This window comes from Myxine glutinosa, chromosome 5, assembly GCF_964187855.1.
Source record: "Myxine glutinosa chromosome 5, kmMyxGlut1.1, whole genome shotgun sequence".
Lineage (NCBI taxonomy): Eukaryota > Metazoa > Chordata > Myxini > Myxiniformes > Myxinidae > Myxine > Myxine glutinosa.
This window is the reverse complement of record NC_136265.1, coordinates 172,219,673-172,240,443: the sequence shown is the minus strand read 5'-3', so window position 1 is coordinate 172,240,443 and position 20,771 is coordinate 172,219,673. Positions and strand designations below refer to the sequence as shown.

General features: G+C 41.4%; 1 protein-coding gene across 4 annotated transcripts in view; it reads left to right on the top strand.

Annotated features, from left to right (window-relative positions):
* LOC137426725 (girdin-like) overlaps positions 1–20,771 on the top strand; it is a 193,566-nt gene that overhangs the window by 113,127 nt on the left and 59,668 nt on the right. For all 4 annotated transcript variants that reach the window (XM_078779085.1, XM_078779084.1, XM_078779082.1 and 1 more), the window contains exons 20-26: positions 3,966–4,142; positions 4,288–4,449; positions 9,001–9,278; positions 10,818–10,961; positions 12,846–13,032; positions 13,809–13,954; positions 19,584–19,676. In XM_078779085.1, coding sequence (XP_078635211.1) covers positions 3,966–4,142; positions 4,288–4,449; positions 9,001–9,278; positions 10,818–10,961; positions 12,846–13,032; positions 13,809–13,954; positions 19,584–19,676 — 1,187 coding nt within the window. The remainder of the gene's footprint in view (positions 1–3,965; positions 4,143–4,287; positions 4,450–9,000; positions 9,279–10,817; positions 10,962–12,845; positions 13,033–13,808; positions 13,955–19,583; positions 19,677–20,771) is intronic.

Below are 20,771 nucleotides of genomic sequence, written 5' to 3'. Positions count from 1 at the left end.
GAGCAGCAGACATTTTCAGGGAAGTTAGTCATAACCAAGAAGTTAGTCATAACATTAGGGCAAGACTAAAGTTTGCCAATGAACACTGAGGCAAAGACCAGCACTTCTGGAACAATGTGCTCTGGACAGATGAGTCAAACTTAGAACTGTTTGGCCACAGTACCAGAAGACATGTTTGGCGAAAACCAAAGACAGCATTTGACCACAAGAACCTGATACCAACTGTAAAGCATGGTGGTGGAAATATTATGGTTTGGGGCAGCTTTGCTGCATCAGGGCCTGGGCAGCTCACCATCATATAATGCACGATGAATTCTTCATTGTACCAGAGGGTGCTTGAGGATAATGTGAGGCCACCTGTCGGAAAGTTGAAACTCAACCGAAGGTGGACCTTGCAACATGACAATGACCCTAAACATACCAGTAAATCCACCAAGGAATGGCTGAAAAGAAATAAATGGAGGGTTCTGGAATGGTCAAGTCAAAGCCTGGATCTAAATCCCATCGAGATGTGGGGGATTTGAAACGAGCTGTGCATGCAAGAAACCCCTCAAACATCGCACAGCTGAAAGAATTCTGCATGGAGGAGTGGGCAAAAATTTCTCCCAGTCGATGTCAGAGACTGGTAGACAGTTATAAGAAACGCCTACTTGAGGTTGTTTCTGCCAACGAGGGCAATACCACCTATTAGAGCCAAGGGTGTACTTACTTTTTCCACATGCGAAATTTGCATTTATGTTTATTTAAATTATACAATGGACTACAAAATGTAAATGTTTCATGATATTTGTTATATTATATCACCTTTATCTGTCAATATTGTTGAAATGAAGATCAAATAGCTGTATGTTGAAATATGTTGGAAAAGTCAAAACTATACATGGGGTGTACTTACTTGTTTCACGTGACTGTAATGTCTAGGCTCGTGGAGGAGATATAACATATGATGGATCAGGACGTACCAGAACAAAAGGAACAGAAGAAAGAGAGGGAGGGTACACACCAACAGCAGGGTTGAGAGACATAGAGGGAGACTTGGAGAAATAGGGATGTGGGGAAGAATGAGGAAGAACGCATAGGGTGGACATCGATAGATACAGCCACACACTCTCAGGCAGGAAAATCTGGAAACTTGGAAAGAGATGGTTAATGGGTGTAGAAAAGGTCATGGCTGTGGATGGGGATTATCTGAGATGGTGTGACTAGCTGTCTTGAAGCCCTGGAGGGCGGAATGACATTGAAGAGATTGAGGAAGTTGTTTTTCCAAGCATGGGGATAAAAGAGGAACTAGAATGCCCAGTCGGCGACCAACTTAGGAACATGGTTTGCCCAAGAAATATCATGACTGATAGCGAGATGCAAAAGTTTGACTGACTGAACTTCTTCAAGAGAATGGTTAAGGAAGTAGATGGGAGGGTTCACCAGACAGTCCTTTCAGAAAGACACATTGAGAGTGAGCGGTGTCAGAATTAAACTTGATTTTTAAAGTTAAAATAAAGTCATTTTTCAAATAATGCAATCCAATAATGTTTTTTTTTTTTTATTCGCTTGTGTGAAATTTGCTCCGTTATGTAGAAAGGTGTATGGTGCATGTGTGAGAAGTGTTATGATTTATGGGAGCGAGACATGGGTCATGAATGTAGAGCAGCAACGAAGGCTGGAAAGGGTGGAAATGCGAATGGTTCGGTGGATGTGCGGAGTATCGTTGAGAGAGAGGAAGACAAATGATGAATTGCGAAAGATGATGGGAATAGAGCCTGTGATTGATGCCGTGAAGAGGAACAGGTTGAGAATGGTTTGGTCATGTGTTGAGGAAGGATGAAAGTGACTGGTTGAGAAGAGTGATGGAAATGAATGTAGAAGGAAGTAGAGGACGGGGAAGACCGAGAAATACTTGGCTAAAGATGGTGAAAGAAGAAATGTGGGCAAGGGGGTTAACAAGGAGAGATGCAGAAAATAGGGCGAAATGGAGAAGATTGTCATGGGGACCGCAAGGCTAACCCCCGCTCTAGCAGGGAAAATGGCCTTAAAATGCATGTTGTTGTTGTGTTATGTAGAAAATGTAACGATTAAATCCCCAGTAGGCAACTGTCACCAGCATCCTGAACAAATTACAAACTCCTGCCCTAACCTTCAGGGGCCACTGCATCAGCTGCACAGATGCACCACTAGCTGCACAGATGCTTCTTCTTCTCCTCTTCCTCCCTTTTTAAGGGGTGAGGTCCAATGGCACCAACATTCTGCCCTTCCTTGACCATGATACTTCTCCACTCATATTCCTCTTCACACAATCCTCCCATCTCAAACGCGGTCCACTTCTTTTCCTACTACTTCGCTCCTTCAACCTATCCGCTCTCTTTGCCAATCTCTCTTCCCCCATCCACACCTAATGTCCAGCCCATCTCAGCTGGCATTTTAGCAATCTCCCAGTCAAGCTCATCTGCACACCAATCTCCTCCCTCAATCATCCTCTTTCTATCCACCCTCCTCCTATCCACCCTCTTCACTCCCACAATCCTTCTGACCCAGTTGTTCTCGCAGACCTGCAGCATCTGTTGTTGTCTCTCTGTCAGTGCCACCGTCTCCTGACCACAAAGATTGGCCGGCGTTACACACATCAGAATCTTCTCTTTCAGTCTCCTTGATATCTTTCTGTCTGTCATTACTCCCTCCACCCTCCTCCACATATCCGCACCCACCTGAATCCTCCTTCGCATCTCTGCCTCGGACTTACCATCCCCGGTCACTGTTCCACCCAGGTACTCAAACCTATTTCCCTGTCAAACCTATTTCCCTGTCAAACCTATTTCCCTGTCAAACCTATTTCCCTGTCTGACCTCTTTCCCCTCTAACCCGATATTCATTTATTTTCTCTGCTGCCCGACCCACTTCTCCATACTCATCTTCAGCCCATGTTTCTCAAATGCCTCCTTCCACTCCCCCAGTCCCCCTGCATCTTCCACCTATTCTCCACTGCAACAGCCAAATCGTCCACATACAACATCCTCCCCAGAAAACCCCTCATGTTTACCTTCCTGATTACCAGGTTCATCACCATGATAAACATGAGTGGGCTGAGAGTGCTTCCTTGCCTCAAACCGATGTTCACCCTGAACTCCTCTGACATCCTAAGACCAACAAAAACTCTTCCCTTTGTTCCCTTGTGCATCCCTTCCACCAACCTAACTTCTGCTTCCGACACTCCCATCCATCTTGGTGTCGCCATCACCATCTCTCTCGGGATAGTGTCGTAGGCCTTCTCCAGGTCCACAAATCCCAATACCCACCATTAACAAAATTGCATTTGAAAATTAAAGTCGATATTGTGATGTAACAATCGTTGCATTTGTTGCATTTATCACACAATTTATAATGAAATATTTGATAACGATCAGATCTCTCAATGCACAATATTTGAGAATTGACTTTTGTTTCACTTATTAAATAATGGTTGACTACCCCTTGCCTGTCTCAATGTATATTATTATGCATTTATACAAATAATGCAAGACCCCGTTTACGTCGGGGATGCTTTCCTGAAAAGTGCGACGAATATCGAAATGATTAATATCAAAGCAGCCCAATATAATTAATGCAATAAGAGGGGAATGCCTTCCTAACAGCACCACTTTCAGTATTATATTTCACGTTTTACTTGGTGCTTGTGTGTTTTTTTGTGTACGCATATAGTGCTGTAGTAGGGTGTGGTGTGATTTACCACTCGTTCGTTTTAGCTACGGCCACCAGATTGCTCTGCGAGCGAAAAGAAGGCCGAGTGCATAAGCCCTTCCTTACGGTACATAGCCTCTACCCTTGCCAAGACTTTCAGACTACATCTTGGTGGTGCACCATGGTAGTTTGAGAACCTTTGCTCTTCGATCGATTGTCACACTATTTCCCATCCATTGACAAAGTAAAGTGTGATATCTATGGTCATATGACATATATGCCTCCTTTTTGGACAGGTGAAAAAGAACTATGAGGCATTGAAGCAGAGAGAAGAAGAGGAGCGCAATGCGCCTGCAACCAGTCCCATTCCAAGTCGACGGACTACCTTGTTGTCTCCGGGCAGGTCTGAGCGGGAGGATGCCACTCGAGAACTCCTCCGTCTCAAGGACCGGCTTATTGAAATTGAGAGAAATGTACGACATTTGTTTGTTGAAAGAGATTTTGTTTAACTTTGTTGTCGTTCTTTAAAGATCTGAATTTCCAACGGCAAAATATATATTTTTGAGTCTGCCCTTACTTGTTGTACCCATCACTCTCATGCTACCCTTTGAATTACAGAATGCTACACTGCAAGCTGAGAAACAGGCACTGAAGACCCAATACAAGCAGCTGGAGTCCCAGAATAATCATCTCCAGACCCAGATCTTGGAGCTGCAGAAGCAGGCGGTGTCACTGCAGGAGCACAATACCAGTCTGCAAACTCAAAATGCTAAGCTGCAGGTATGTGTTTCAGTGTAGCCTGTACAACCTGGTGTCCTATTGCCCACACCTGAGAACACCCGTGCAGGCTTTCTTTAGCTCTTTCTGTGCATGCACAACTTTTTTGGTTTTCTTTTTATGTCTCTCCCTCCTACAGGGGGGAAAGGTTGATTGATTTTTCTGATGTTTCTTTCGAACAAATTGCAATCGTTCACCATTCCTTAATTTCTGAGCCAATCCCCTTCAAATTCTGCATGGATATTCCTTGGTTCTACACCCAGACCCCTTTTAATATTTTGATATAGGCCACGTTCTGATTTTTGGGATTCAAAGTTAGAACACTAAAATCACACATTTTGCCATTTCCTTGTATTTGAGTCAGGAAGGGCATTGGCATCAGAAAGGGCATCCGGCCATAAAAACATTGCCTCAAACAGGGAACCATGATTGTCATGGGGCCTGCAAGGCTAACCTGCAAGGCCTGCAAGGCCTCCCCTTTGCTCTAGCGGAGAAAAATGGCCTTTAAAAAAACGATCATTCATATTATTCATTCTTGTATTTGAGTCGATATGAGTGTGATTTGGAACAAATGTGCTTTCGAATAACCTCTTTCGGGATGCAACTAAACATTTTGTGATTACACAGGGGCCAAAGGTTGAAACGGGTCACATTTAACGTTGTTTGCATGCAAATTGGCCTTTCTTTTTAAGAACAATTTCATTTTCTTTTTTTTTTAACAATTATGGCCAAAACCTGCATAACTAAACCTTGCCACAGCCCTTACAGATAAAAAGCAGGCAGATCTTGGTCTCGTGTCTTCCTTTAAATTTTACAGGGGGTCAAAATTAACGGTCACAAAACTAACGGTTTTTGTCTGCTGGGCATTTGTGTTTGAACCAATGCAGATAAGACTTGGGGCATAATGTCTGCGATTCGTTGTATGCTTTTTTTTTTGTCTTCCTCCTATAAGTATTTTCACTTGGTTTTCAGAATTCTTTGTTCAATCAATCGCTCAAAAATGGTTTATTAATAGCATGTCTGGCAGCCAATGGCTGTACACATGCATACATATTCATAATTTACAATCAGGAATTGCTTACAAGATAAAAAAATACAAAACACAAGTTCATATGCAGGCATGTATAACATGAAAAACAAGAAAGAGCAATCAGAGATTGCAGGCCCTCGCCAGGACATGTTTTCAGTGTTTTTGAAGGCTTTTGTAGTAAAATAAATATGGCGGCCGAACCACGTGACCGATGACGTCATGTCTTCTTTTTTTTTCTCCACCAATTTATCCCGAGATGATGCTCAAGAAATTTCATCTTGATCGGATGAAGTTTTTTACCTGTCGAATTATGACGTCATAATGGAGGCACCTATGACATCATCATTAACATATGTTATTCCACATGGAGAGTTATTTACAATGAGGCAAGTCTCTATTTTTTCGATGCAGCGCTTTCGGAGATATAGAGGTGCAAATTGTTTCGGTTTTTCCAAGATGGCGGCCGAACCACGTCACCGATGATGTCATAATTTTTTTTTTATCCCCCAATTTATCCCTAGATGACGCTCAAGAAATTTCATCTTGATCGGATAAAGTTTTGTACTTGTCTAATTATGACGTCATAATGGAGGCACCTATGTCATCATCATTAGCATATGTTATTCCACATGGAGAGTTATTTACAATGAGGCAAGTCTCAATTTTTTCTATGCATCTCTTTCGGAGATATAGAGGTGCAAAATTTTTCGGGTTTTCCAAGATGGCGCCCATACCACATGACATATGACGTCATAATTATTATTTTAAAATTCTACAGGTGGAGTTCCACCTATGGTGAAAATTTCCTGTCAATTGGACCAACGGTTGCAGAAAAAATCATATTTATTCTGTGCGGACAAACAGACAGACAAAGAAACAAAAGGACTCAAATGCAACACCCTCTCCTCTGGTGAGGGTAATAAGGATCGATACAATAATATGAGGTGACAATAATAGGTTACAATATTGAAGCATTGGAACTCCCTCGTTTGCTAAATTTTAATATGAATTAAAATAAACTTAAAAGAGAAATGCAAAACTTAAGGACTCTTTTCACCACGAGACAGTCGAGACATGCACATACCGGCTAAATGCAGCGATGCTAAATGCAGGCGATGTCCATCAGCAGCGTCAAAAGGTCGTCATCACGGCACTTTCTGGACATTTGTGATTGGAATGATGCTGTTTTCTGACGGCCTTTAGCTCTGTACAGCAACACCTGATGGGAATGATGCTATTTAACTCCGTTGTTGTTTCCCTTCCCCCCCCCCCCCCTCCCCTCTTTTTTCCTGTTGTTGTATGCAGTTATCAATCTAGAAATTATAAATATGGCAATGTATAATTAAAACTGTATTAAGTATATGGGGCGTAGCATATCCTCCCGGCCTGAAACTGACTGAGTCATAACTTGCTTGTTTAAAGTGCTGTTTTGTGAATCAAGTTGATCCATTAGGTGACTATTCATCTTAGCAAATGCACAGTCTGATAGGCATATGTCCTTGTACTACATATACTGTATGTACGACTGTAGAGTTTTGTTAACATGAACGTCTATTGACATGAATTTCGATGATAAAATAGCAAGAAAAGTGAAAAAAAAGTTTTGGTTTCTTTATTTACAACTATTTTACTGTTATTATTTGTTTTTTTACTATTACTATTTCAGCAAAAATTGTATCAGACTTGTGGTCTTACCAAGATTCTACAGTACAATGCCTTCAGAAAGTCTTCACACCTTGACATTTTTCACATTTTATTGTATTATAGCCTGAATCTAAAATGTATTAAATTGAGATTTTTTTTTACTGATCTACGTATTATACCCCATAATGTCGAAGTGAATTTTTTTTTGGGAAACTTCGACAAAATAAATAAAAATAAAAAGCTGACATGTCTTGAGTTGATATGTATTCAACCCCTTTGCGATGACACTCCACATTTAACTCAGGTGCATCAATTTGATCATCCTTGAGATGTCTCTACAACGTGATTGGAGTCCACCTGTGACCAATTTAATTCACTGGACATGATATAGAAAGAAACACACCTTTCCCACAGATAAGTTCCCACAGATGACAGTGCATGTCAGAGCAGAAACTCTACCATGAAGTCCAAGGAACTGTCTGTAGAACTCCGAGATATAATTGTGAGGAGGCAGAGATCTGTGGAAGGGTATACAATTATTTCTAGATTGTTGAAAGTTCCCAAGAGCACAGTGAGCTCATTAGGAAATGGAAACAACATGGAACTACCCAGACTCTTCCTAGAGCTAGCCAGCTGACCAAACTGAGCAACCAGGCAAGAAGTACCTTGGTCAGAGAGGTGACCAAGAACCAAATGACCACTCTGACAGAACTTCAGAGTTCCTTGGCTGAGTTGGGAGAACTTGGCGGAAGAACAATAGTCTCTGCTGCACTTCACCAAACTAGGCTTTACCGAAGTGGCCAGACCAGAAGCCACTCCTGAGAAAAAGGCACATGACAGCATGCCTGGAGTTTGAAAAAAGTCACGTGAAAGACTCTAAGAGCATGAGGCAAAAGATTCTGTGGTCTTTTGAGACGAAAATTGATCTCTTTGGCCTGAATGCAAAGCGCTACGTCTGGCAGAAACCGAGCACCGCTCATCACCCATCTAACAACATCCCTACCATGAAGAATGGTGGTGGCATCATCATGCTATGGGAATACTTTTCAGAGGCAAAGACTGGGAGACGTGTAAGGATAGAGGGAACAATAAATGGAGCCAAATGCAGGAAAATCCTTGAGGAGAACCTGCTTCAGAGTGCAAACGACCTTAGATGAAGATTTACGTTCCAATAAAACAATGACCCCAATCATGCAGCCAAATCAACACTGGAATGGCTTCAGAACAAGGGCGTGTACTTCAAGTGAAAATAGAGTTGTATGAAATGTTTTTGTGTTCCCTGTTTTCCCTCCCTCCCCCTGTTAGTAAATACACACATCATTGAACTGGGTCTCAATTGAGTTTTTCTGGTCAGCACGATCAATAAACTGTTTGGTTTTATAAGTCCGATATAGGACAGATTTAGGGGGATGTTTAGCATCCAAGTTTAAACCCCTCCCCCATTGAGCACGAAGAACATCTCTCAGTCGCCATTGTGAGTGGCTCGGTGAGGAAGAGGAATGCAGCGTGTCGCTTGATCGAACTTGGACAAACCAAATTGAGCCAGGTTAAAGTGTGATTCAGCCCTTGATCCAGCTCGATGTGTTTGGGCCGATTGGCTGACGCGGCCTCTGTGTGTGTCCCTGCGTGTGTTTGTGTATCTCAGCTTGCGTTTGACAATTGATGTGTTTTGGGGGTTTCTTGCATTGATTTTATGAAATATGTTTTAAAAAGAACTTACGATACGAGAATATGTAACTTTTCATTTGATATTGAAACTACAAAGGCCTCAATGGCTGCCTTTCGTGTTTGTTTGTTTTTTGTTTTTTTGTTTTTTGTATGAATGTCCTCTTTTCTTTGATTCTAAACTGTGGATCGGTGTCCCAACTGTCTTTTTGCAGGTGGAAAACTCTACACTGAACTCACAGAACGTGTCACTCACAATGCAGCAGACTCAGCTGCAAGGTGCACAGGCCATTCTTGAGGTTGAGGCTGACGAAGTAGCAAAAGAGCACGAGATGTTAAAAGTGACATATGACGCTCTCTTGCGTGACCACGAGCGCCTCGCAGCACTGCATGAGAGGCAGGCTGCCGACTACGAGGACCTCATCAATCGCCATGGAGATTTGAAGACCACACATCGTGTACTTGAAGTGGAAAACAAAGATCTAGAAGACAGGTAAGGATGGCATTGTCCATTGCTGCATTCTGGGGTTCACATGTGGTACAGTGTGTTGTATAGTGTGTAGCTGCAGTTACACACTATACAACCTTGATACACACCTTGATAATTTGCAAAATCTTGATGATGTGCTTTAAAGTAGGGGTGAGTAAAATATGCATGTATGGGGTCATGGAAAATCAGTAAAGGGTTATGGAAAAGTCATGGAATGTCATGGAATTTCAGATACCTAAAAGGGTATGAACCCAGTAATAAATAGCCCCGAGTGGGCTGACGGGAATCTCTTGAGGTTGTAATTCAGACCTCTGCTGATTTTGGGTGACCCCACCCCCTTCTTCCCCCCCCCCCCCTGCCCCCTCCTTCTTACCTGGGAGACTCCCTTATCCCTCTAGAGGCCCCTGATACTAAATTGATAAATCTAAGACCAAGCGATCCTGCAGACCATTGAGTAGAGGGGCTGTGTCGGATTTCAGAGCAATTGATTGGTAAATAACTGATGAGTAGGGATCGGAAATTTCAGTTGTTAACTCCCCCTGGGAGCCCCCGTGATCCAAATTCGAAAATTAAGAAATCGGAAAATGTAACATTGAGCGATCCTGCGGACGAAGGTCTGTATCGAGTTTCAGAGTAATTGGTTGGTACATAAGGGACGAGTGTGGATCCAAAGTTGCAGGGGGTACCCCCCTCCCCCCTACTTGGTGTCCCCATGATCCGAAACTGAAAGATGGAAGTCTGTGCAATTGTGCGGGCCATCGAGTATAAGGGCTGTATTGGGTTTCAGAGCAATCGGTTGGTAAACAATGGACAAGTAGGGATCGGACGTTTCAGGTGGTAACCCCTCAATGGAGCCTCCATTACCTGAAATCAAAAAATCTAAACCCGAGCGATTGTGTGGGTTACTGTCTTGTATTCATCTTTAAAGCTTCAGAACAATCAGCTAGGTGATAAGGGAGGAGTAGCCAAAATAGCAAAAAGTTAACAGGCGGACGGACGACTGGATGGAGACATCCAGACATCACGACCCATTTTATAAGTTCATCTCTCAGAGAATCGAAATGAGAAGACCTAAAAATTATCTTATCCAAATCCGGATTTTCACCAAAATCTAATCGATTAGTCATTGTTACACACCAAACCTGTCCACCAAATTTCGTCCGAATCCGTCTATAACTTTTTGAGATGTCCTACTGACAAACAGGGGTGAAAACTTAACCTCTGTCCTCCTTTGGTGGCAGAGGTGAAAACTTTGGTTGATATTTAAATGTGTGTATTGTACAGCGTGTGGCTGCCGTGGCTTTAAAGATTAACGTTTTGTTTTTGGTTTTGATGAAAAAAATTATCAACATTTTATTTTAAGATTGGAAATCAAATTATTAAAATTTCAAATGAAAAGCAGTTTCTTATGATGTTATAAAAAGTCGTTCTAAACACTTGATCATCGTTAATATTTGATGCTTTTACTTTGGAATGTTGTAATTGGGATGCTTGTTGTTAGCAATGAAATGGACTTCATTCCTCCTGTCTCACTAATCTCAGGCTTAACCAGCTGTTGAAACAGAAGGATCAGCTTGTGGAGCTTGAGACCATGCTCAAAACTGAGCGAGAGAAGATGCAGCAGGAAACCAGAGCACACACCGCCATTGCTGGGGAATACCAGCAGCTCCGCCAAGAGAATGACCGGTAGGGATATCAAATGATTTATCTGATGGGACACAGAATCTCTCCAACTACATAGCTCAATATGTTAGCCGAGAACCAGTTCTTAATAAAGAACATTATTGAAAAGCCCTAACATAATGCTCTATCATTTTATTTTGGGAGCTACAGACTTTGTTGTTAAAGCCGCATGGACAGGAAAGGGTTTTAACCTGCACGACTTTCTATCAAAAGGCATGGAGAGTGACTTTGTAATGCAACATGGTAGCAAACGGTTCAAATTGCGGCAGATAGACATGGTTGTCATGTATGGAAGGCTCACAATGAGCAAATTTGAAAGCCAATTCCACCAAAACGAGTAGGGAGTGAATTTGCACTGCCAAAGCTGACATGCTGAATGTCTTCCAAAATTCAGGATTCAGAATATTTATGGCAAGTCATATCCTTGCTCCTCATCATAGTGTAACCATTGGTTCGTTAAATAGACTGGAACACATACTCAATGCACTATGACTCTGTTGTTAGAAAACTGAGCGAAGAAGAGGAAGCGGTGGATAGGTTGCCGACAAAACCAATACGAGATTACGTAAGTGGCAATCTCATCATTACACAAATTCAATCAATTGATGTAATTACTTCAAATGAGTAATCTTAATTTACCAAATCAATTTATCAAATGTAGAAAACATTAAACATCTAGCCATTCGCCAGGATTCACTCACATAATTTTCTAAGGGTGCGGCTGTGCCGCTGATGCGATGCCCCCCATTACCAGTCCTCGGAAGGATGACAGGCTGAATCAACCCACCTGGTGTTAATTCTACAGCATGATAGGGGCTCAAACTCAGGACCCTGAGCTCCTAACCCAGCCACCTTAACCGTTAAGCCAACACCAGGCTTACTCTTCAGGATGATTTATGCAAATCTTTTAAATGTGGATAGCCATCAGGGTTCGTACACGTAGCTAGTCTACCTCGACATGTTGAACAGACGAGCGCCGGAAATGTGTGTTCACAAAATTCAAAGATGGCGTAGGACAGCCCATCCCCACCAACCAGGCATAACCGAGTTCAATATTTTAATATGAATTACTTTTCACAGACTAAATGAAGAGTTTCATGAACCACCAGTAAAAATCTTAAATTTTTCAACAACAAAATTAATTCCTCCAAAACATCATTTCAAAAGTCATAACATACAGTACTAGAATGGCATTTGGTAGAGCGCATACCTCTGTCGGGCTGAAAAATCCCAATGATGGGCCGGACCTTACCCAAATTCTAATCGGCATGTTCCTGTCACCTCCCCAACCTATTCACCAAGTTTCGTCCAATTCCGTCCACAACTTTTTGAGATATCGTGCTCACAAATAGACAAACAAACAGGGGTGAAAACATATGTTTCCATCAAAGGTCATCGAGTTCAGACATCAAAATAACCAATAACAATCCATCTCGTGAATATATGGCATTCACCATGCCACAATACAAAAACATCTGGCATACCCAGTCAGCCCACGTGGTGGATCTCTGCAGTAGAAACAGGCCATTTGTGATATCTTTCTTGGTCCTTTAAAATGTTTCGGATTCTGTCTTCTGTGCTTGAGCTACACCCCATGTGTATAATTAATATTTTGACCAATTACTCCAAACTGAATGATAAAAGATCATCAAACTTGGTGAGGGCCTAAACCCTACCTCCTAAACATTATGTATTTATCTGAATCTTACTGCCAGAATCTCTGCTCAGCTGTGCTTTCTCATTGCATTCGCATTTTGTAAGTCTTGGTTTTATATTTTGCTGTTGCGTATTTGTTTATTTTGTCTGCTCATTTACCTGTTTTTGGCTTTCTGGTTTTGTTCTATGTCTGAGAAATGGCTACTGACACATGACGTGTGTTTTTCACAGGCTTAATGCAACTTATGGACGTCTGCGTCATGATCATGAGTCTCTGTTTTCGGAGCAAAAGGAACTCAAGTCGGAACTGAACAGCAGTCGGTTGCAGCAAGCACGTCTCGAGGCCGATTGTTCAGACCTGCGGCAGCAGTTCCAACAGCTGGACGTGGACTCGGCACGTCTTGGCAGCCAATGTGAGGTAAGAGTGCAGATGGACAATTTTGGATCCTTATTCACATACGAGGGCAGAAAAGTATTGGGTGAGTTTTGTAGTTTATTCATTGGTTTCAATGGGTCGAAAACTCTTAACCCGTCTCCCACATAGCGGAAGATGGGTTTTGGTGTGTGTGTGTGTGTGTGTGTGTGTGTGTGTGTGTGTGTGTGTGTGTGTGTGTGTTTTCAACACTCCTTTGTTATAAGAATATGGAGAACACGAGGTAATGAAATTCACGTTTCTTTCGTCTTTGCTGATTGATTTCCTCAAGATTACTTTAAGTACAAAGCATTGGGCTTTGCATTTTGAGATGCTTTCTAGTTCGATTATATTTTTCCATTTCTCTCCTCTAAGCCGTCTAGTCTGGGTTTCAATCCCGACCATCAATGCGTGGGATTCCTCATTGTGTGTTCCTTTCCTCAGATAAAATTGGTTTCCCATCTGCCGACATTAGTTGGTGGACGATGATCACGAATACGAGGCGAGTCATTACAAAACAATTTTTTTTTACCCTTGCACAAAATACAAATTATTGCTGCCGCCTAACTACTGCTGCAAGAGGGATGCAAAATCGTCCAGCATGACCCCTGGCCAAGAAACTGATTCGGCAGAACCAACGCTCCGTAACAGAGTATGGTACATCGGATCGGATGTTTGAATTTGATCTCAGCTTAAACTAATCCATTCCAGAGGTTTGATGTGGGTTCTTGACTCTGCAAAACCATCGCATGCTCTAATCTCTCCTCTCTCCCTTATCCCAGCTGTTGTCTCACCTCAAACAAAAACTGGAAGAGGAGAACCGACACCTCCTAGACCAGATTCAGTCACTGATGCAGCACAACAGAGATCTGCTTGAACACAGCATGGACAGCAAGGACCAGTTCCACCAGGAGCAAAAGCAGTACATGTATGTTTTACTTTCATTTGCCTCGCACTTTGGTCTGACTGCAGAATTTGAGTAGGGTGATGCAAAAAGAATGAGTCATTTTATCTGGCTACTTTATACAAAATCATGAGAAGCACGATGTTTTTATAGTTTTTTTTCCCAAAGATGCACTTGCACTGTACTTGCAATATGGTTAAACATTTCCGAGACCAGTGATCCCAATGCAATACATCGGATCGTGCAGACCAATTGGATGAATCGCAGAACGTGGAGGAAAGGGAAAACTGTGCGTTCAGAATTTAAATCCAGAATCGGACATACGAGTCCTGAACAAGTTTAATATTGTCTAAACGTTTAATGTCCTGTATACACGTAACCAACATAACAGAAAGTACTCGCTCACTGATATAGATGTTCAGTACCTTATAGGTTGGGTAAAAAGCTGAAATTTTGCATACTGATACAATTCGCAGCAAGTATCCCAGGAAAAAGAATCACAAAACAGTCAGAAAAGTTCCGTAAATGGAAATATCCGCTAATAAAAGGTCATATCAGCATCTTCAGGCTCTGTCTGCTCACTGCAGGTAGACAATGGAGATGACACTGGAACTAGTTGCTAGGCAACGGTAACAAGTGCCACTTCTGCCTCTTATTTAATAACTTTTGCCATATTTACGTGAAAATTACTGCAGCTGTAAACTTTTCAATAAAGAGCTCATTATAATCGCAAATTATTTTGGTTAATTTTAAGCAAGGACGATTTATTTGGGTTATTTAGCCGTTTGCGGAATGGAACCGCAATGGCCTTTTAAAACAGTCGAAGGAGACCGGGACTTTAGACGTTAAAAAAGAAGCAATTACAAGCGATCCCTATGTCTATGTCTCTGATCTATGATGTGCTTAAGTATTGATACGGTTTAAATATTAATTACCAAGTAATCGTGGTAATCAGCAATTTGTTAATGAGTAGTCATAGTAGTTAGCAGTTAGCATAATTAGTTAATTACTAAGTAATCGTAGTTATGATAGCACACGTGAAATATTGCATATTTAATTACATTGTATTTTGGGTCACATGACTTGCCATTTTTTTGGTCATTGATTGATTGAGTTCATTATGAATATGCAACATTTTTAGTTTGTGTTTTGGCTTGCATGTCATTTTAACCTCGTGCTCTTAAATATGAATCTCTCTCACAATCCACTTCATCAAATTTACAAAGCTTATATTTATTACCTCTGCCACCAAAGGTGGATGGAGGTTATGTTTTCACCCCTGTCTGTCTGTCTGTCTGTTTGTCTGTCTGTCTGTTTGTCTGTCTGTTTGTCTGTCCGTTTGTGAACAGGATATCTCCAAAAGTTGTGGATGGATTCGGACGAAATTTGGCAGATATGTAGCGTATGTCACAAGGACGAAATAATTCGATTTTTGGTGAAGATCCGGATTCGGATCCGGCTACTAGAATTTTAAAAGTGATTCTTCACCATTGGGAATTAGGGCCAACATCGATATTGTGGACGGATGGACGATATTGTGGATGATTGTGGACGGATTACATCAACAGCAGGATATCTCAAAAAATTGTGGACGGATGATTTTGATTAAATGTGATTCTGTATTGTGATATTCTGGTCTACTCTGGGATGCAAAACGTAAACTGTTCACCTGGCAGAGGTATGCTCTCTACTGAGTGCCATTCTAGTTTTATTATGTCTACACATAGGATGCACCTGAGTACTTGCTTGCAGTGTGCAAGCCTGCTCCATTGGTATTGTAGGTAGACAGCACCAAATTAAATGTTAATTAATGTTTAAGATTCAGGCAGGTTAGTTCATTTTACTCAGCCTCTCCTTACTCCATCCCCAGGCGCAGCACAACGTCATCGCCGGGCACCGAAGGAGGCCTGGCGATGACAGGTGCCGAAACGGAGTCCTCAGTTTTCACTCCATTTGTTTTCTTCTTTTCTTTATTGTTTGTTTGTTTTCTTGTTTGTCTGGGCAATATCTCAGCCATTCTTTCATCTAAGGAAGCTGCGATTTTGGAACAATAGTAAACCAGTGCTTTGGCAAAACGATATTTAAATTTTTTATTTATTAATTAATCAATTAATTCATTAACTACTTAATATTATCGATTTATGAAGCACTTATTTATTTTCTTTCTCATCTGGCCAATATCTGAGGCACCTTTTCAGCTAGGAAGCTGATATTTTGACACAATGGTGACCAAATGATTTGGCTACAAAATGTATTTTTGATTTATTGATTAATCAATTGATCGATTAATTATTTAATTTCCAATAAATTACATAATTTTCATAAAGTTACATATTTTGATGAAACAGTGGTGGTTTAGGTATGCTACTAGTAAGGGAAACATATGAAAATCTGTTAACTAAATTGTTACCAAAAGATTTCTTCACCAATATGTTTGTAAAGGTGTGTAATAACATGTGTTAAAATGTTGAAGGTCAACTCCCGTGGGAAACCCAGAAAAAAAGCTGTTGAATTCGGGTACCGAAAAATTATTTTCGAGAATTTTTATTTTTTTTAATCGGCCCTTAAGTAACTTATGAGGGGTCAAATAAGGGTTTTTCATGATTCTGAGTTGATTGTTAACATTTATATTTCACCACAGACACTCCTTTGTGGAAAAATAATTTCTAAATATATCTCATTTTCTACTTTGCAGGACATGGAGTCTAGCAATATGGATGAAGACGTTACTCCACCTGTGCTCAATTGCTTCATCTGTGCACGCTCGGATACACCAGCTGAAAGGCTCATACAGGCAACTCCAAAGGGATACTCAACTTTATTGAAACAAGCAGAAACTGTCGAAAATGTTACTGTTGTGGAACGTATGAAGGAGGCTCAAAAGGAAGGAAAACTGAGGTACCACCAGAAGTGTAAAAATGATCTGTACAACAACTTTGTTGCAACCACCAAGAAGTCAGCTCAAGCATCAAAGGCAGAGAAAGAGTCATCAAAGTTGAAGAGAAGACGCACTACTTGTGAGTTCAGTTCATCAACTGGCTGCAGTTCTAGAAGATCACAGTCAGTTGACCTCCTGTATAAGGATGTATGCATTCTTTGCAACCAACCAGCCCAGCTCTACAAAAATAATCCAGCACAAGCTAGAAAGAAATACAGAGTGCCAGATAATTTGACTGCAGATACACTGAAGGCAAGCTTGCTGAAGACAGCACGGAGTCACGGGGATGACTGGGGCACTGAAGTCACTGGACGCCTGGAAGGGATCAACGACTTGGTAGCAGAAGAAACACTGTACCATTTGCGATGCAAACTTATGTTTGCGAGAGGTGACAGTTTGTCCAAGACTGATGAGGAAGGAAAAAGGAAGAGAGGACAGAGGAGTATTGATGAGGAGCGAGAGGCAGTTTTTATTGAATTCTGCGAATGGTTAGACTCAGAATTAGAGCATGGGGTAATGAACATGGACCAAGTCCATGAAAAGCTGCAGGAGTTTGATCAGTCACCAGAGAAGAGCCTTTCTTATTCAAAGCATTGGCTAAAGATAAAACTTCTAGAGAAATACGAAGACACCTTGTATTTCACAACACAGGAAAGAAGGGCAGATGTACTCTGTCTCAAAGATGGCACCGACAATATTCTGCGAGAGCATCATGCTAATCTTGACCATGGAGATGAGAAGACTCAGATCATAAAGACGGCACTCAAGTTCATATCCAATGATATTGCCTTGATTGATTTAGGTCCAAAGTCATACCCCACCACACACAGTATGACTGACATCGATAGTCAGCTGACACTTGTTCCTGCAAGCCTTCAGATGTTCTTGAGACCGATTGTCAAGACAGACGAAAGAGTTGCCGTTTGGTGGCAGAATTTTATTAAGGCCTGTCGACCTCGGTCTGGAGTATTGCCACACCAAATGGGGCTTGCCATACAACTTGATCATAGATTTGGGTCAAAATGGATGCTCAACAAGTTCCACCGGCTGGGATACACTGAGTCTTACACGGAGACACAAAACTACAAATACTGCTTCCTTAATAGTAGGAGTGGAGATGATGTTCCAGATACTTTTGGCACTCTTGACACCATTGTGGAGGAAACCGATGAACAGATCAATGATGAGGTTGCGGTTGATGCTGCGCTTGAGGATCAAGCAGTGATGACAGCCAAAGTGCCAGCCAGTGAAAGTGAATTGTCAAGTAATGATCAGGTGGTCTTTATGGAGGTTGGGGAAACAAACAATGCAGTCACTCAGTTTGTTGGAGACAATATAGATTTAAACATTGTCTCTATTCATGGAAACACTCCCTTTCACTCAATGGGTTGGATCGAAGTCACCTCTCCGGCACCACCTTTGCCAGATCCACAGACAACAGCAGCTTTCCTCCGGATGAAGTTGAAGGCACTCGACAAAGCTAAGATCCTGAGAGGAACTGAAGTAAAGATTATTCCATTTACGAACAGGAAACAGATAGGAACGAACGCGATCATGTTTCTCCCCCTCGCTGAGCTTTCCTCCTCCCTGGCTCATGATCAGCCACTCCTCACTCCAGGTGACACACTCTGGGCAGCGGGGTGGGTGATCAAAGCCAACGATCCTGAGTTCCCACACTCCAACTGGAATGGCTGGATGAAGAGAATCCATGCTAATGATGCAAAGCAGAGCACACAGATCGAGTTCCTCCCAGTTATTGAAGGAGACCCTAATGACCTCAACACCATCTTCACCACTCTGAAAGAGTGCATACGGTGCGCTGGGGTCGCTATAGTGACCTTTGATCTTCCGATTTGGCTGAAGGCTGTGAATATAATAAAGCAGGCAAATCTACCCGTCATTCCAAGGTTGGGTGGTTTTCACCTGCTGAAGTCTTATCTTGGATCAATGGGTATAATGGGTATATGAATGAGAAATAACTCTTGAGTATTATATATGTATGTGAAATAAAAGCTACTTTGTGTGTAAATGTAAAAGTCAAAATATAAATGTTAACAATCAACTCAGAATCATGAAAAACCCTTATTTGACCCCTCATAAGTTACTTAAGGGCCGATTAAAAAAATTAAAAATTCTCGAAAATAATTTTTCGGTACCCGAATTCAACAGCTTTTTTTCTGGGTTTCCCACGGGAGTTGAACTTCAACATTTTAACACATGTTATTACACACCTTTACAAACATATTGGTGAAGAAATTTTTTGGTAACAATTTAGTTAACAGATTTGTGAAATATCTCATAAAATGCCCTTACTATACTAACCAATTGATTAAGAAATTAATTATTTTACGATTATTATTTATTTATTTTAATTAGTCAATTAATCAGTTATTGGACACCACTTCCTCCCACTTCCGTATCCATGCACTGTAAAGCAGCATCGCCAAGCGCCGAAGCGCCCCAGCAATGTCACACACTGGAGGATATGTTATTTACTGTTTTAGCATGGGGGGTGGTGTACTTTGAATGTACCTCTACTTGTTTTCTCTCGTTTTTCGCTGCAGTTTCTTCTTCTTTTTTCTTCGAATGTCAATGCACTGTGGAATGGAAATGCAGTATTTGCATGTTGAGTGCCATGATGTGTGGTGGCCATGATGTTAAAGCCCCCAATGTATCATTGTCCTTGTGCCTTCCTGACCTGCCCCACTTCTGCAGAGATAAACTTAATGAGCTCCGGCGTCAAAAGGAGAAGCTGGAAGAGAAGATAATGGATCAGTACAGATTCTACAGCCTCTCTCCACCACGAAGGTATCCTTGATAACAGGTCATCATAATATATGATCGCTCTTTAAGTCGTCAATCCTAATGATGGATTGAGATGATTACTTTTACAAGTGGGATAAGTATTGTTTGTAAAAATTAATAAGTAAATGAAAGATTACTTCACAAAATGTTCAGGGATGTGGGTTAAACACCCAACTCCCATTAAGCTGGAGTTTGTTTTTTTTCCTGAGAGTTAGGTACACTGTATTATGATAGGCTGAATAAGACTTTTCCTGACCATTACCATAAACAGAATCCGATAAACCGAGAATACTGAGCAGTGAATTTTGATGAATTTTATCAGTTGTAACTTTAAGATTTGCGTGTTCAACAGTATGATATATTTCCTTCAAATCCACTGTTATTTACTTGCTTTTGCCCTGTTCGCTTATTTTTTCCTTTTATTTTTGTATGTAAGTCGAGGCTCATGGAAGAGCTAGAATTAGTACACTGAATGGATCAGGACAAAAGGAACAGTTGAAACGGGGATTCCAACAGCAGAGTTGAAGGCCAACATAAAGGCAGACTTGGACAAACAATGGGTGTGGGAGGAATGAGGGCAGGAGATGCATGAGGTGGATACAAAAGTAAACTCTCAGGAGGGAAAACCGGAAATTTGGAAGGAAGAGGGATTCTATTCATTTCATGTTGTTAATAATCCTGCACTTGTCAGTTAGTCCGTCACATATCACAATGATGGAATCTCGTGAGATTGTGAATTAAATGTTGTTTTATTTTCATTTAACTTAAACGTGTGCGTGTGTGCGCATGTGTTTTGTGTGTGTTGTGTGTGCGTGTGTGTGTGATGACTGATGAAGAATATAATTAATTTCAGATAAATTTGGCGAGGGTGATGTTGAGGACTTTGGATTGGGGATGGGAGAGCATTGACTTGGGGTAGGTGGGTAGCAGGAGCTTATTTATTCAATTAACCATTCTTTACGTAATATTTTGAGGTTACATTTTACGTGACATGGACTTTCCATGGGTGCTTGCTAGTTGTTAATAATGGTTTACTTCCTGCAGATGACGTAACGGCCCCATACACCGCACACCTGTCCCACAGCTCCCCCTCTAAGG